This window comes from Excalfactoria chinensis, chromosome 5 (genome assembly GCF_039878825.1).
Source record: "Excalfactoria chinensis isolate bCotChi1 chromosome 5, bCotChi1.hap2, whole genome shotgun sequence".
NCBI lineage: Eukaryota > Metazoa > Chordata > Aves > Galliformes > Phasianidae > Excalfactoria > Excalfactoria chinensis.
The window spans coordinates 31,231,880-31,250,078 of NC_092829.1; the positions used below are offsets into that span (position 1 = coordinate 31,231,880).

Here is an 18,199-nt window from a genome sequence, read left to right on the forward strand (position 1 = left end):
GAGATTATTTTTCCAGTTAGAAATATAAATTTAACTTCAGATATTTTCTCTGTATCATTAGCAGACAGGGACATGAGAATGGGTTGTTTTATCATGTTACAAAAACAGCAGTGAAGAATATTCTATTAAGCTAAGAATGAGGAAAATGTTCGGTGCCTTTGTTCAGACTCCCAGCCTAACGTTTTATTTCTCAGTGAGATACTGTTCTTTACCACAGGGCCATCTGTTTCAAATTCCTTCCTTGCAGTGTTGGATACAGGGATGAAAATGTGACTAAGTTGTGGGGAGAACTGATGGAAAACTGTTTTGTACGTACTGAATGCTATTTCAGTATTTCAGGGCTGTACACAAAGCTTTGCTCTGTCACTAGAAATGCCGAAATGCCTGACCTTTTAAGGTTGTTAAAGTAAATATTGTCTTGAGCACTAGTGCTCCTGATATTGTGCAAATTGCATAAGGTTTTAATATCATCATATCTGAAGAACAGCTCCTATTTAAAGCCCCCCCACCATCATTACCTTCTTCCAGCTGCTGTTTCTCACCCTGACTCTTGGCTAGACAAACTGTGGCATATGCCAACTCAGCGATTTTACTAAGTATCTCTCTTTTGTTTTTGTGTGGTTTGTTTTTTTTTTTTCCAAACAGTAACTGCTTTTCAGGCAAAATCCAGGAAGCTCTCCTCTGAAAGATATATGGGTACCTTCCATGGCTTGTTGTGGAGTCTCAAAGGAGGATATTCCTTGTTGCCTAACTTCTTTAACAATGTGTTTTGTTCCATAGCCAGGAATTCCAGCAAGAAGTTGGACTTAGGTTCTTTTTTCAAATTCAAATTCGCATGTATTACTTAAAAGCTGCTTATCACGATGAACCTTAGGTTTCCTATTTGTAAATGAGCGTGAGGGGAGGCTTGATATGCTGCGTCCATAGAGGTAACAAAGCTTTATGTGACTTTATGAGAAGTTGTCAATAGAATGTTGGTAGAAGACCCTTGAGAAGGCTGTACCAGTTTTGCTTCTTCACTTATTATTGATAAGTGCAACATCATGTGCCCCGAATTTCTCTTTACAAATGCATATATGCACATTACAGGCAAATTTTGTCTTTGTTATGTTTCTCTCCCAGTACCATGAGCTCACGACATTCTGCCAGCCCGGTTGTTTTCACCAGTGCCAGAAGCTCACCTAAAGAAGAGCTTCATTCTGCTACTTCTCCCCAGCTCGCACCTTCTTTCTCCTCCTCCTCTTCTTCCTCATCTGGTCCTAGGACTTTCTACCCTCGCCAGGGTGCTACTAGCAAGTATCTGATCGGATGGAAAAAGCCTGAAGGGACGATAAACTCAGTGGGGTTTATGGATACAAGAAAGTAAGAATGATTTTTAGTTCTCTTCTTTGGTTATTGGCTTTAATCTTGTGGAAGAATTAAAATCTGTGACACTTCTCTGTATAAATAAAAAAGCTTAAGGCTATCTAATAGAATGCTTATTCTACAGCAGAACTTAGTCTCGCAATGAATTCTGCAGCTGGGCTTAAATATTTGATAGTTAGCTAATCTCATTCCCTGATAATGTGCTTTTAAAAACTATTATTTTTGCTGCACAGAACGGATGTTACTTCTATTAAAGCTTATCTTTCCTTGGGACTTCTTAAAGGAGATTCAAAATGTTATTTCAGCAAATATTAAAAAGCTTCTTAAGGTAGAGGGTGAGTTCTTTCTTAAGCCTCTCGTGTAGTAATACTGTGAACAGTATGTATTTGCTCTGCGGCTCTCCATGATGGCTTGTCTAGGTTGCTCCCAACACCCTGTTTAACTGGCTTAAAGCAGTGTTAGAATATTCAGCCAACTCTTTTGGCATAGAAATAGAGAAACAACTTCCTAATGAAAATACTGTTTCTTTAAGTCTAACATGACTTTGAAAACAATTGATTTGGAAAGTCCTTTTCAGAATAATTTGTTTATTCTTTCTCAACTTCTACTGAGTCAACATGGAACTCCAGGATGATGCCAGTAACTGATTATCAAAAGGAGATGCTGGAACTCGTGAAAGCTGCAGTCAAAAGAGAGAGAGAAAAGTGTAAAGGAACTTGCTGATCTTGCAATACAAAAGAAATATATTCTTTTTAGTTTTGTGCAGAATATGGATTATTTTAGCAAATTCAAATTTGTTCCCTTATTGAGAAAATGTATCACAATAACCTCAACATACATCAGTAACTGATTGCTTCAAAAGCTATTCGTTAAGATGAGGCTCTGCTGTATTAGGGAAACTCCTTTTCTCTTTCATGCCCTCTACCTATGCTCTTTCTTCTAAAACTGTAAGGATGCTATAATTCTTGTTTCATCCATGCTTCCTGCCCCAGGGCTTTGAGACCTGAATGTGTCTGTTCCATTTCATTTAAGACGTCACCAGAGTGACGGCAATGAGATGGCCCACCCTCGGCTGCGTGCATCAGCAAGAGATCTGAGAGCATCACCAAAACGAGCATCGAAGTCCACTGTTGAAGAGGACCTGAAGAAACTGATAGATCTTGATAGTCCAACACCTGAATCCCAAAAGAATTTTAAGGTATGTTGCAGAGTCTGGATATCTGTTGTCACAGCTGAGAGAAATCTGAGAATACCTTAAGAGTAATGCGCACATCCTTTTTCAATTCAAGTCATAGTTCTCTTGACACAAAACAGAAATGTGTAAAGCTGTACTTCAGAGGAATTTGATGAGGAAATCCATCGCTGCCTGGGCACATCACTGATACAGCAGAACGTGTCACAGTTTGGAAATGAATGAAGGCTGTGAAGCTCCAAAATATCTGTGTAGAAAATGCTGAGTGATTTCAGAGCAGCAGAAACTGAAGTGTTTGTTTTTGCAGAACTTTGCATTATTGGCCTCTTAGTTTCTCAGATAGGAGCTCTCCCATTCTCACCCATAATAAGAAACTGAAATGCAAGACGTCTGAATTATCATCGACAGAAAGCCATCTGTTTGTCATACACTGTTCTTGCAAGAGGAAAACATTGAGGGAATAGTTGCATTCTTCCAGTCGCTGCAATATTATTTCAACTGTGTGCTTAATTGCAAAGAACATTTAGGACTGTTGGCACGTGAGAAATCCTGTAATGTTGTCTTGTGCATTTGAGTTGCTCTTCTCTAATTGCAGCACTAAACTGCAACTCGTTGACAGTACTGAAACTCCTTGCAGAGTTTCCCACTTCTCTAATCCTGTTAATTAATAAGGACCAAGAATGCTCCATGCTCCCTAAACTTAAACAAACATTGATATGGAAAAGTTCTGCAAACATTTCCTGAGGTGTTTGGTATTTGTGTAAAATAATCATAAAGTGTCTATATTTATTTTAAGAATTCATCATTCTGAAGAGAATGTCTTGGTTTCTAGTTTCCATATATCTACAGTCAGTGCATCACAGCTCACTTGCCACCTACCCCAGATGGTTTCCACAGCAACTCTGCAGAAGAGAGAGCTTGCACCTTCTTTCTCTGTTAGCAGTAGCCCAAAGTGGCTTAGTAAAACTTAAGAGTACTGGGTTCCATAGGCACACTATTTCAGATGTTACATTTGGGTTGAGATAGGTGGAGTCAAGGTAAGATGACTTTCTCTTAGACTTACAGTAATTCTACATGTTTAGTGAGCCACAGGCAAGCAAAAACATCCCCTGTTATTCATTTTTGAACAAGCTGATTATTGTCTTTCCAAGAAATTCCCTTCTGTTCAAAGAGGTGACCTGAAGACTAAAAAGTGTATACGCTCCACAGTCTGTTATTTTTTTGCTTTGGTTTGAGTGAATGGATTCTTACCTTAATTTTAATTTCTTCATGACAATAACAAATGCATTAACTGAGGTTATGCTTTCGATAAATGTCAACAAATTACCAACACTATCACACCAATAAATGAAACGTTTTACAAGTCACTGTCACTTCTGCCCACTGCAGGATTTATATTTCATCTTACAATAAAAGTGTTGCTCTGACTACGTGAAAAAATGTTGACAGTTGGAGGGGGGAAAAAAAGGAAAGAAAAAGTGTGATAATGCCTCTAGTGTGTTCACTGCACAAAGACTAAAAACCTCCCTCCTTTATGCTGACTGCTTTGTATTCCAGTAAAATTTGTTCTCGGCTATGATTTTGGGTTGTTGCACCATCTACCCAGTCTTTCTCATCTCCTGACCTACTCCTATTACATTGTGCCTTCTCAGATAAGTCTCCATTCTGTTTCCTCTATCCTAACCATATTACCTCTATTTTCTGACTCCTTCAGTTGTTTATACCTGTGCAAACTTCTAATCTTACAGTCTGGTATTAATTGGTGGTTCCAGTTCCTAATTCTCTGGTGGAGTTTGAATTCCGTAGCACTGTGTTAACTATAGGACCCTCAAGTAAAGTGTATGATTTAACTGCTCTTTCTACTCATTTGCTACATCAGAGCAAACACTGGGAGTTTTTAGCAGATCATAATGTGCACCTGCTGATTGAGCTCTTAGATTTCAAGCAAAAAAAAGCAGCTTGATCCTCAGCATAATGCAGTGACAGCTGTGTAGCAAAGTTGTCATTTTTGTCGCATTAATTGTATATGCAAGATTTGTAATGCTGTAGCCATGAGTTTCTGTCCTAAAGGAGGCTGTGCAGTAGGGAGAGGCTTATGTAACAAAGCTGCCTGGGATGTGACTTCTTTCCTTTCTCGTCTTTTACAATAGCAAGTTTTTGAAAGTAATCCTAGTTGTTCTGATCCACAAAAATATATTAAAATTTGGAATGTTTTGACCAAGAAAAACCTGGCAGATCGTTTTTCACTGTACAGTACCAATAGTCCTTTCTCCATGTTCTTCTCCCACCTTGTAGTGTGGGTTTTTGATCACAGGAATAGAGTACCGTCTGTTTAACATTTTTTCCCCTTTTTCTGAGGAGAGAACTGTTTTTCTGTGCAGATGAGTAATGCTTTATAATGTTTAATCACACTTTCCAGAAACTGAATTCTTTCCTGTCTTGTTCAAACATGTTTACAGAGCAGATGAGGGTGGCAAGGTATTTTTCTCGGGTTGCCATCTCTCCATGAAAGCCTTTGGACCAAATTTCAACTAAACCATGAAAAATGTTGTGTCTTAGAGGTGGTTATATTGCCGCAGGTTTCATGAACGTCTGTGGCTGGTAGAGTAGAAAATTGGTGTCTGGACTAGTGGGAATGGTATGCATTGTTTGAAAGCAGCTTACTAGCTCTGGCCAGTGAGCATGTAGCTCCAGACTAACCACAGCATTGCTTCCTTGTGTGCCAAGCTTGGAGGAAGCTGGGATTCTGAAGGGGGTGAGACACAAGTTCTCTCATGGGATGACTCATTTAATTTTCTTTCAAGTAATTCTAAAGGACTGAAGTGGCAGTGTTGTTCCTGGTTGTTCAGTAAGATGAGACTTCTAATTAGTCAGTGTTTGTTGGTGCTCTGCGTGCAGGAAAGCAGCCTCCCCAGGTAGAAGAGGAGGGCTCTTTTGTGCAGCATTTGGTTTGTTTCTGCAAACATCATCTTTGCTACATGAGAGCTCTAGAATTCTTGAGGGAGGCTGAGGTTTACTCCTTAGTCAAATCTGGAAAAATACTTAAATTTTAAATTGTAAAACAGACTGAAAAAGACGTGATTTGTTATCTAGTTACAATCTCCCTCAAAGCAGATTCCTTTTATTTTCCCCTTCCACTCTGGGGAAACACAGAACAAACCAGAACAATGCTAACATTTGCTTTCTTGTTAAAATGAAAAGTCTTAAGAAATCACTTCATACATTTCAAAAGTTTCTGTATTGATTTTTTTTATTTTTATTTCTTCTTCTTTTTTTTATGAATGTATAGTCACACACTCTGTCCTGTCAGTCTCCCTTTCCCAGCACTCCTACCACAAGGCGTGCCTTGCAAAGGACTTTGTCAGATGAGAGTATTTACAGTGGTCAAAGAGACCACTTCTTCGCCTCACGGGCCTCACTCTTGGACCAAGCCATGCCAAATGATGTCCTGTTCACCAGCACATACCCTTCTCTCCCAAAATCGCTGCCATTACGGAGACCATCGTATACTTTGGGAATGAAATCACTACATGGTAAGTGTTTCTGATTTTCCTATTTTCAAAGGAATCCTTCATACTTATGTCAAGGAAGGAGGTTTGTTACAGCCAATAGTGCTTCTGTCTTGATTTTGCTGAAAGGAAGAGACAAGTCACACCTGCCTGCAAATATAAAACAGATACAGATGTTTTTTTCTCACTTCAGTGGGTATGAGGTTGCATGACTGGCTGGTGGTTATGTAGTTTCCTTGTGGAAGGAGCACAATAATTGCCTCATCAGCTGTAAACTTTCACCATTTTCTCCAGTCATCAGAATGAATTGGACTGATGGGTAAATAACGCTTGGTTTTCTATCACTGACAACTTCAGATGGCATTTACTTTAGCATGGGATTGTGAGAAGAAAATGCTATTAGAGAAAATAATGGTACATAAGCGTATGAATGCTGGTGGACTTCTGAATGTACAATTGCAGTAGAAACAGCTTTTACTTAGCCAGCTGTTTTTCAGTTCCACTTACTTGCCTATTCATTTCACAGGACCTGAGTGACTTAACTTTGGACACGTTTGCAGGTCTACAAGGGGGTTACTTGTTAAACTGTTGTCAAGAAGATACTCGATTTCCCCCATTAGTCTACTGAAAAGTCCCAATAAGATTTTGGGATAAGCTGTGTTATTGACTGTGAATTTCTCAGCTGGTGAGAAAGGGAAACATAACAGATTCCTGCTGAATCCTATGACTAAATGTGTACTAAGTGATTCTGCAGTATTTTCTAAGGGACTTTTCTGATTTATTCACGTTTTCATGTTGCAGTGCAAGACTGTCAATGAATTCAACTACTAAGCACTAAGCACTGTCTGTACTGTTGTTGCTTCCGTACAGCATGTTAGGAAGCCAGACTCTTTTCAGTTCTTCTTTATATATGTGCTAAAATAACTTTGTGGACTTGGTTACAAGCGTAACTGATTGATGGACTTAGCTTCTGAGAGTTTGGGGTCAGAAGATTAATGATGCCGTGGTCTCTTTTCATTCAGATGCCTGTATTTTCTAAACTGAAAAACCTTCTCTCGCTCTCTTATTCTTATCCACAGTGAAATGATTTCTCCTTCTAGCACATAATCTTTATACATTTACCAACAAAATAAGACTTTGCATTTTCTGTAAAATGTAGGCCTGCATGATAAAAGCGTGTCTGCTTGAGTGACACGTGAATTGTCTTCCCTTCCCCACTTGCCTTTGCTCAGAGGAGGATTAAGTAGTACTGGGTATTTAATACCTCTAGTATTTGTTGGCTTCAAGTTATTCAGAGTTATTTTAATTCAGAGATCTCAATAACAAAGAACTGCCACTCCAGAGCACCTTTGTTTGGTTTGAAGAGGGGAAAACTTTGAGCTAAAAATAATTTTTATTTACTCACCTGTCTTAATTAACAACCAAATTATGCTTTTAAAACAAATTTTCAAGTAGTTAGTTCTTTTACTTCCAATTCTCTGCATCATTTCATTAGTTGTAAACATTTCTGTGTTGAGAACTTATCAAATACTTGTCCTCTTCTGAAGAGTTAATACAAGAATCTTCAGTGTTACAACCAACTAACCTTAGCTTTTAAAGTATACACAAAAAGAAACAAACAAAATTATTGAGCAAAGAGCAGCTGCAGTGTTGCATTTCTGGTTGTTGTTATCCCAGGCAGCAGTGTTACTTAAAGCTATTAGATAGTTCTTCAAGTTATGAAAATGTAAGCAACACAACCAATTGTGTTTATCTTCTGGTGGGTCTGTGCCCTATTCACTGGGCTGTCTTCCTGTTTCACAGTGCCCAGATTTACATTGCCTTGGTCTACATTGATTCTTTAGTACACCTTTCCTCTCTGCCTACCTTTTCCTCTGTCTTCTCAACATTACATTCTCTGCTTCTCCTGATGCTGCCTCACATTTGTCACAACTGCCTTTATGCTTCACCAAGCACAGGGCATGAGGAAGCAGGCTGTTGCCACTTCTGAGCTTACGTGTGCTAACTGACCAGGCATTCCGTGCTTGTTGATTCACTGGCCAGCAAATAGAAATATAACAGGTGATTGCACATTCACAGTTTGCTCTTTCTGTTACTAGTGGCAATAATTTAAATATTCCACTTTTTAGGCAAAAGATTACACAAAAATTTCATTTTTATTATTTCTCTACATCCTTTTTCAAGCTTATTTTGTTATTTTGTTGCTGTTGTTTTTCTCCATAGCAGGCCATATACCAACTCACAGATGAGCTTGTGTATTTTTCAGAGTTTTCTTGTTCTGAGACATTTTGGTTTGCCTAAATCTGCTCCTACTGGCTTACAGTATTGTAAATAGAAGATGAAAAAGGAAAATCACGATCTTGTACTGTTTAGAGCAACAGATAGGTACCAGGGAGTGGAGGAGCCCCAGCAAGCTGCAGAGCCCTCCAAAGTTTCTTCAACTTGTGCAAAAGCAGGAGTCATTGGGTAGAAGAGTGCTACCTCCACCCCAACACTGGGAAGAGATGGAGGTTGGCTTTTTAAGTGGTACACTACAAAGAGTTAGGTAGATTCAGAAGGAATTTAATGTTCTAGTGAGAGACACTATCTCAGAAAGTATAAGGTGCTCTGTCTGGTAAACTATGGTTGATCAAATGTTCTGCTGAGTTGTTTAGATCCAGAAGTGATATCCTCCCCCAGAATGAAAAAGAGACACTATAGGAAAGGAACTTTGTTTCGGTTTGGGTTTTGTTGTTGTTGTTATTTTGTTTTTTTCTGGAGCTTACCATTTATTCTGCATGACTCTGTTCTAGGAGAGTTTTCAGCCTCAGACAGCTCCCTCACGGATATCCAGGAGCAAAGACGGCAGCCCATGCCAGACCCTGGTCTTATGCCATTGCCTGACTCTGCCTCCGATCTGGACTGGTCAAACCTGGTAGATGCTGCCAAAGCCTTTGAAGGTAAATTTTCAGAATATAGTACTTAGAAAGCTGATCCTTCTGTGCGTTTCACAATGGACCATCTGTCTTTTGGAAGAGGGGAGGGGTTTGACCCTTGATTTTGTTGGCTTTATTAGTGTGAGCCTTTAGCTCTTTTAAAACAACTACTCAAGTCTTAACAGCCTAAAACTTTGTTCGCGTGTATGAAGTGGCATTTCTTCATGCTGAATTCCTTTTGTTGTGCTGCAGTTTGGCCAAATATCTGTGAAACTGGCTGTTTTTCATGTCTTGTAAAGCTATTGCAGACATAACAGCTAAGAAAAACATTTGTTGCAAGTGCAAAGTTGAGTCAAAAGAGCAGAGGGAAAAAGCATATGAGCACATTAATGATTATTTGCTTATTGCACGAGCAAGAAGTTTTCTGTTGCCCATCTGTAAGCCTTTGTATACTCCAAATACATTAACTTTCACAGAGGTGTCATTTCATCCTATAGCACTTTCCATCTCCTTGACACTTAGTAAAACTAAGAGAACTGTAAGCTGTCTAGATGTATTTGAATTTAAAATGAAATATTCTTCTGCCCAAAGGGAGTTTGTCTTACAGTTGTTATAATCTGGTGGAATGTTCTTCTAGGAGCATTAAACAAAAGTACCTTTTGCACACTCTGCACAAATGCTGACCCACCTTCATGAGGGTGTTTTCACTGATCCTGATGAATCTTTAGAACATTACTCTGCATGGCTGGAGAATGCTGTGGAGTAGCTTGTTTTCTTGTCTGTTCTCTGCTAGTAGTCAGGCACACCATTAAAGTAGTGCATGCATAAGTTAGCATTCAAGACATCTTTTGTGCTCTACTCTGTTGCCGCCTTCACCACAACATAGGGGTGAAACTCAAGTTTTAATACACTGCGCTGTGGTCAGCAGTTTCTGTTCAAAAGATCCTCTTTCTTAATTTCTCCTTAGATTTCACTGCCCTCATCAACCTGAATTTCTCATTTCTGTAGACCCTAGGCTCGTTTGCATTTCTCTTTAGATGTGTGAACAAAGTCAATGTGGTAAAGGTAACAGACTGACACTCAGAACAAGAAGAGCTGAAGTAATGTGTTTGCTGGCAACCTTATCTCACCACTGTAAAAACATATTCAAGATTTAAGGTGGAGAGGAGCAGCTGTCTGTAGTCCATATAATCTAAGTCCATAGTCTGCTTGGTGTCAGCAGGGGCTTACAAGCACTAACCAACCCTGTGCATGTTCTGCATGGTTAGTGTCTTCAGTACAAGCCCTTAGAGTTGTAAGTAGAGGTACCTGCAACCAGCTGGAACAGAATCTACTTGGATTCCTGCAACCCTTTTGTCAAAGGGAATAAGAAGGGAGCAGGAATCATTCCATCAGAGCAATGCCTATTAATATTAGCCTTGATGAAAGCACACAATAAAAATTTGCCAAGCAGAAAAAATATATATTTTTCATTTCAATCTGAAAAGATTTATAATAAGGCACAAGGTAAAAGGTCTGGTTCTGAAAAATGACAGTGGTCTGTTTTCAACATATAAGTTATGCAGAGTAAGTTTTGCTTTCTTCAAGGTAGAGGTCATTTGTGGAGTGCAGGAAGTTGAGTACAGGTACTGAATTATGGGGCTGTGTACCCAGGAGGTTCTGCACAGTGCTTGTTGATCCAGCTTGAGTTCTTGCATCTACTGGAAGTGTCCCCATATGGATGCTGCAGATGCCACTGGGTCATCTGCCTTGCACTCTAGCATCTCCCTTTTGTGACCACTCCATTAGCCTGAGGGTGATGTGTAGTCTTCATGAGCATGCAGAACTCTACCAGTTCTAGGACACACTTGTTGAATCCAATGCAGTGGAAGAACTGGTACAAACACAGTTTACAAAGCAGTTTACTTCTGCCAAATTGATATCAGTGCATCATACTGTAGTCTTGAGACAGACTTCTTGGATTGCCTTGAGATCTTGCAGAATAGGTATTGCACGGTGCTTGAACAAATAATCACTGCTGATGCCATTGCTGGTCTCTGTGTGTCTCTTTCCAGTTCAGCGAGCTTCTTTCTTTGCTGTTGCGGATGAAAACCACAGGCCTGTGAGCGCTGCCTCCAGTGGTGATCAGGCTGAGGACCAGCTTACTGCGCAGATAAAGCCTTATACAGGGTAAGCAAGTATACCACATAAACATGCTCCCTCAGTTACAAACTGAGGGAATGAGTACAAACACCTTTGTCTGGGAGCTGTTTCTAGCCTTTGTGGAACTCTTTACAAGTTCTCATGATGTTGGGAAGTGAAAACAGAAGAGTTGTAAATACAGCTGAACCTTTGTGCAGGTTCCTTCTTGTCTGAGGTGTTTTTGTGAGGTTATCTAAAGCTGTGGTAACTCAAGGCAGCTGTAATGAGCAGAAGTAAAGATAAACTATGTGATGGGATGGCAGCACTTAATCACAGGTTGAGTTTGTTCTCCTCAATAATATGCTGCACATGTTTCATGTGCTATGTTAGGTATTTTTTTCTTGGTTTTGTGAATTTATGACGTACCTGAGAGCTCACTTACACAGAGCAGCTTGGTACAGACAAGGCTGTTAGATACCCCATGTGAAGACAGTAAAATCTGTGAGCACTTACTCTTGTTTCCTACTTCCAACAGTAAAGAATCTCCTCCAACTCTCGCCTCTAAAGTGGACCAACTTGAAGGTTTGCTGAAGATGCTGCAAGAGGATTTAAGGAAGGTACATTTTTGAGCTACAGAAAATCTGTAAGGCATCTGTTTGGTTCTGATGGGTGATACTAATTACTGTGTAATTCTGCTTTGCCATGCCTGAGCCTGTGACAGTCTTATCCTTTTGCAAGAAAATGACATTTTTTTACTACTTTTCTCAGGCTGTGCTTCCATTTATACAAGATGAGGGTGCAGTGCCTAAACTGTAGGCATCTGACTCCTCTGCTTAAATTGCGAGAGTGATTCTGAATACCTACACCCCTGATTCAAGTGGCTGTAGGTCAATGTAAATACACATTGCTGTGTAAATGTATCGTGCTGATGCTGAAGAGTGAGACTGTTATCGAACCATGTCGTTTCTATTGTGAAAGCTTTCAGTGTTATGTTACTACCTGTTTGGTCCAACAAAGATCTACTGTTTTGGAGTGAAAAGCCTTCTATCTAGGGAAGTATTTGCAGAAATGTGTCCTGTCCTTTATTTAACAAGCCATCAGTAGTTCCGTATTTTATTCATACAGAACTGGGCATGACCAATTTCATTTCACCACTTGGAGAGGCAGCCACAGCCCTCTGTTATTTGAGTTTGTTAATAGACAAACCCTGACAGTTCGAGCAAAAAGGAATGAAACGTAACAAACCCACCTTAAATATAATTCCAGCTATCTATTGCTGCACATAAAACCTTTACACAGTGTGAGGTTCGCGCTCACTGAGATTCCTGCCGCTTCATGTACATAGGAAGCATGATTCAGAATTATCGCTAAGATCTGTGTTTTTCTTCATGCCCAAGGAAAAAGAGGACAAAGCCAATCTTCAGGCTGAAGTGCAACATTTGCGGGAAGACAACCTGCGGTTACAGGAGGAATCCCAGAACGCGACTGAGAAGCTGAAGAAATTCACCGAGTGGGTTTTCAACACAATTGATATGAACTGAGAGCAACGTACGGGGAAGGAAACTATCTGTAATGAATATTATTCCTGGGACTTAAGCTTTAATGCCACCTTAATCATGACATGTGAAAGTATAGTCAGAGCACTTCCCCGTCCTCCATCCTCCAATAACCCTTTTTTGCATCTCTGCGCGCACTCCGAACAATTGCAGATCAACAATCAATGTCTGCCTTTTGTAGAAAAACAAAGTAAATAATTTTAAAGAGGTAAAATAAAAGTTTAACTGCTAAAATGTGAATGTCTATTTTTTGCACATTGTTTCTTTATCTGTTACGTACAAAGCGATTTGGAGGCTGGATCAGGCTTGCTGCTCCATCTGCCTCTGGTTCCATTATCTCCTTTCTCTCTGTTTCAGGTAATCTGCTTTTCCTTGCAGCTTTGGCAAATATTATGACATCTAGAAAATTAGAAAGAAATGTTTATTTTACTGCTTTTCTTACATTGTTTTCTGAAGTATGCCACAGACAAGGGGATGTAATGCAATGTTTTAGGTGTCTCCTTAGCAATTTGCGCTTGATCGCTAGTGCTACCTTCCCATATGTTACAGGGAGTGCGTGTGTCTGTAGTGTAGGTACAGTACAGCCAGCATCACAACATCTGGAGAGAGATGAGAGGCCTGAGCCGTGGGTGAGGCATGCTATCACACATCTGTTGCATTAGCATTTCTGGTAGCCTTTGTTTCCTGTGGAAGCGATGGCTGCAAGTAACTTTATGAACAGCAAAAACGAGGCATGCTGTGGTTTGTATCGTATCAGGCAGGCTGAGATACCAAGCACTGCTGCTGTACCACTTAAGGATTGTCCCCAGCCCTTCCAGGGGAGTCTGTTACTGTCGTATGCACAGAAGACGTAGGCTGAAGTTGTAAAGAGATTAAGATTTCCTCTACACACCTCAGAGCATTTCCATGAAAATCCTCATAAGCCATCTCAGTGCACCAGCCCTCCCGTTTCATTTCTCCACTCTTCTCAAATCGCTGCAGACTTGAGAACTGTTTGCTAAGCTTTTGTTCAGTGACATGGGAGGTCTTTAAATCCTTTGTGGCTGTGAGCAGAGGAATATGTAAAGGTGAAATTAGAGAAGTGCATTTTTCCTATGTACTGGGGTAGGAGTGGAGCTCTGAATTCCCCAGTTCCCAGCAAAGCTGTCTAGTGTGAGATTTCCCAAACTGCCTCATGTCAGGAAAGTTAATTTTGTGTTCTTTGAAGGAACAGCCGACTTGCCACAACATATTACCTCTCCAGAAGATACCTTTTAGGTGTAGGTGCTGCAGTCTGCACAAGCGTCGAGCTGTGCAGTGTGCTGAGAAACCTTTTCTATTCCCTTCTGAGTACACAGTCACTACCTTAACAAATACTGCATTGCACAAGGTGCAGCAAATTTGGAGTAAACCACAAGAACAGCCCTCCCTGTCCTTCACCATGTTCTCAAACGGGATAAAATCATCAGGCATAGGCTTGTCACAGAAACTTCCACTCTCTTTTCAAATCCCCTTTTCATACTCTTTAATCTTGCACACAAGTGCACGCTACACTCCAACCTCAAACTTCATTTGTGATGCTAATCCCCGTGGAGTTCTTCTCTAAGGTTTTGTCATGGAAATGGATCTCTTTGGAACTATTTCTGGAGTGCTTTTGTAAAGGTTTAGAATGTCTTGGGTTTTTTAATGACTTGTATGAAGGAGATTTATATAATGCCTGATATAATTTGTAAATGGGAAATATTGCTAACATCTCTGAGCATCCTGAAGTCTTGCTTTTATTCTCTTTTATTTTTAAGTTTGGGTTTTATTTTATTTCGAAAAATATTTTGGGACTTGGGGCAGACTATTTATTAGAGTTTTGCAACAGAGTTCTTCTTGTATGATGCCACTGAAGGCTACTTGTAAAGTTCTGACAATAAAACTCATTTTAAAGGCTCTTCTAAACCATTTTCTTCTGATTTTGTTGGGTTTGTTGTTCAAAACTTTCCAGAGTACTCATAAAAGATAGACAGGGGGTTGTTTTTTCTTTATCATTTATTGCCTCTCGAGATTCTAGTATTTAGTTGGAAACGGAAGCCAGTTTAGGTGAAGCCAGCTTGGCACACCCACTCGGACTCACTCAGCTTTCGGCATCCTGGAGCCAAATCTGTAAGTGCTGAACATCAGGTCTACAGTGTTCCCCTTGTTTTGGTTTTCAGGTCTTATTCTTTGACCCGGGGAATTATCTTGAATGTGTTTTGAACTGATGTTTTTCAGCCCACTGGATGAGTGTTCTGTACAACAGATAAAGCGGGATTCCTGCAGGTGGAAGAGCTGCCCTGCCCACAGCCATAAGTAATGTACACCAGTGGTTCCCACGCTTCTCCTTGCAGGGTAGGTCTGGCTGGGCACCTGCATGCCCTGACTTGCAAACATCTGCAGCCCAGGGCAGAGGGATGTGGGAGGAGCATGGAGCAAGGGCTGCCCTCCTGTTCTGCCCCCTGTGTGATGGGCTGTGCAGCAATGTAGGTGTGGGTATGGGGCTCTGAGGGTGTAGAGCAGTGGTGTGGTGAGCTGGGGCATGCAGGTGGAGGGACTGTGAGGAGATGATGGTGGAAGGACACAGGGTGGCCAGCTGTGGGTGCAGGGGAGGTGTGCTGTGTGATGAAAGAGTGTGTCAAGGCTTTACTCCTCCAGCAGTGTGGTACTGCACTGTATTGCACTGTGCTTTCTGCAGAAAGCTGAGATGTGTTCCAGACCTGCTGAATAGGTATTGTGAGACAGCCTTTTTTCCCCCAGCTTTTCCCTTTGTGGGAAAGGGCCCGGCAAATATTCCCCGTGAAACCAGGCACGGTGTGGGGGCTGGTTTGTTTTATAAAAACCTTTACATAATCCTTCTCTCATCTCCCAGTGGTTAACAAATCCTCCTCCGAGGCAGTCTGCTGTCTCCCAGCAGACACCCCAGTATGGTGACAGCCCTGTGTGTGAGCAACTTGCTCTGCTGCAAGACAGCAGGGAATAGGGGTGGAGGCTGTTTACAGCTCACATGGCACCTAAATTTGGGTTCCCAGGGTGAGAGGGGACACTGCCTCTCCTCTACTGCTGCAGTAACAAAAGGCTTTGGCTTTGCTGAGGCAGTTCCTAATGGGCAGGAGCAAGATGAGGAGGTTGTAAAGGTCTATCACCTCTAAGCTGTGGTGAGGTGAATCCAATGAGGAAAAGAAGTAGAAATAGAAATATTTACTTCAGAGCTCTTCAGCAATAGCCACTTTCCCTTGCAGGGGTTTCAGCTTTGACTAGAAGCAAGGCTAAAGACTGTCAGAGCCAATCTGCATCTTTACATCTTACACCCCAAGCTGAATTTGCTTCACAGGAGCTTGCAGCTCAGCTGATAACTCGCCTGTATGGGAGGAACAGGCTGTGCCGTGCCCAGAGAGCCGTGTGCCAGAGATAACGTGCAGCAGAAGCAGGTGCTAGCCTGGCACTTCGTCACTTGTGGGTTTTGGCTGTGCCTGCAGAGCTCAGCACAGCGTACCACACTTCCGTGCTGCTGCAACACCACACAGACAGAGGCCTGGGGACGCTTCGGTTCATTTCCTCCCTGACCCACCGCATCTGATCGTTACAGTGAGATAACATAAATGCAGGTGAAACCGTCTTGAACATTCTTTGCTGAGTTTGGCCTTTAGCATTCTGTTGAAGATGTTGCATTTCTCAAGACAAGCACAAACATCTGATGTGTGCTGCTCTCCCCAGTGACTGCCTCACATCGGTGGGCCGCTCTGCCAACCCAGCCAGAGTCCTCACAGTGTTGCTGGCAGCCCGAGGGCTGCTATTCCCTTATGTGTGGCCTGAATGCAGCGCTGAAACCAGCCTTGGGTCCAGAGTTCTGCCCTGACTTTCCAGCTAATTCTCAGCTGATGTTCCCCACTCAATACCTGTGCTTACTTTATCCACAGCTTATTTAAGGTGTCGAACGTTGTTGAAGGCACAGAGACCCATGGTGGAAGGGTTTTTCTTCAGTTCTGCATATACACTTCTTAGCTGTCTTGTTGTATTGATGGGAGTGTAAAGATGTATTGATTCCCAGATGTCTTGTAGCACCAAAGAGTGATGATTTGCAACCAAACACGACCCTTTGTAGTGCAATTACAGTGTATTTTCCAGTGTGTCAGGGGATGTGTTAATTACCAAAATACATATAGCCGCACATAGTGGAACAACAAATGTTCACATTCTTACGTCAGAAAATGCTGGACACTTCTTTTCTTCTTCTTCTTTTTAATTGGATTAATTTGCACTCCTGATGTCCCTTTGCACAGAAACTTAGTACAAGAGAGCACTTCATGACTCTTTCAGTTAAAGGGTAACATGAAGTGCCATTAAGTGACAGTTTTTTTAAGAACTTAATTTCTGCCTAAAACCAGAAGGTATTACTTTCCACTGGTTAACTGAAGCAATAATTCTAGGATCCAGGATCCTATAGCTTCTGGGATTGCTAAATATTGTACTTATTCTAACCTAGAATAGAAGAGGAGGACAGCCTTTCCTCTTCAGTTTCCCATTGGTTTCCCAGCTTTACATGGAGCTCATAACTGAATTACACTAACTGGAAAACCAAAATAAAGGAAATACGTTCTGCACCCATTCAAGGGGCACCTCTTGCCGAGGGAATGCTGTAGAACTTCAGCAGGCTTTGATTCCAGGTGCTGAGCTGGTTGTTGCTCCTTATCTGGGGGCCATGCTGGCTCCAGGGGATGGGTGGGATTCAATGAGACTGAAGTCAGCCCAGTTCTGTATTCAGCACAAGGTGTCCAGGCAGAAATAATGGAACAGAGAATGGCTATTTCCCTGGAATATACCTACAGTGACTTGAGTTAGGGACTTCCTCATCTGCAAGGCATGTGGTTACATGTACTCTGTGCATTTTCCTCTGTGCATTTGTGTTATGTCTCAGAACCCACATAAACTCCCCACATCTGTCCCAGGGAGGCCCTGCAGCAAACGCTCTGTTCTTTCGAGTTTCCACCCACTGTTTCCATCTGACTCTCCTCAGCTTCACCACCCCCCCTAATTTCTGTCTCCTCACCATGATATAAAAGATCTTTATTGTTCCATCCTTCAGTTGTCTCTCCTCCAGCCTGGCTCTCATCTTCCTCTCCCTATGGAAGATCTTTCCTATTGCTCTTCTCTATTCCGTTATGTTCTGCTCAGTCCTTTTGCAGACAGCAGGACCAGAAGTGCACACGGTATTTGGGATGCAGGCACACAGTCACATTATCCTGACGTTCTCTGTTCCCTATTCCCTATTCCTTCCCGAAGTGTTCCTGAAACTTCATTTTCTGCTATCGAACATAAGCTGAGCTGACCTTATTCCTAAGAGCCAGCTCAAGAGCCTGTCTTGATGTAATGAGGTCAGCACTGCTTTTCCTGTGTCCATTATTTTGAGTTTTTAGGTTGCAGGTTATCTACTCTTTTCTCACCTTGTCACTCCATAGCATATGGTTGTTCCGCAGCTCTCCACAGATATCCCTTGTGGTTTTACTCAGCATATCCTTGTGCCACCATAAGGTTTCTCAC

At 41.4% G+C, this 18,199-nt stretch overlaps 1 protein-coding gene across 6 annotated transcripts in view; it reads left to right on the plus strand.

Moving 5' to 3' along the window:
• The window catches only part of SIPA1L1 (signal induced proliferation associated 1 like 1), a 187,249-nt gene extending 172,673 nt beyond the window's left edge, over nucleotides 1–14,576 (plus strand). For 5 of the 6 annotated variants that reach the window (XM_072339363.1, XM_072339362.1, XM_072339366.1 and 2 more), the window contains 7 exons: nucleotides 1,123–1,362; nucleotides 2,398–2,563; nucleotides 5,847–6,090; nucleotides 8,859–9,005; nucleotides 11,036–11,150; nucleotides 11,638–11,719; nucleotides 12,500–14,576. In XM_072339363.1, coding sequence (XP_072195464.1) covers nucleotides 1,123–1,362; nucleotides 2,398–2,563; nucleotides 5,847–6,090; nucleotides 8,859–9,005; nucleotides 11,036–11,150; nucleotides 11,638–11,719; nucleotides 12,500–12,643 — 1,138 coding nt within the window. In that variant the 3' untranslated portion in view covers nucleotides 12,644–14,576. The remainder of the gene's footprint in view (nucleotides 1–1,122; nucleotides 1,363–2,397; nucleotides 2,564–5,846; nucleotides 6,091–8,858; nucleotides 9,006–11,035; nucleotides 11,151–11,637; nucleotides 11,720–12,499) is intronic. The other variant, XM_072339367.1, reaches the window with a different exon arrangement.
• Nucleotides 14,577–18,199: the final 3,623 nt, after the last annotated feature.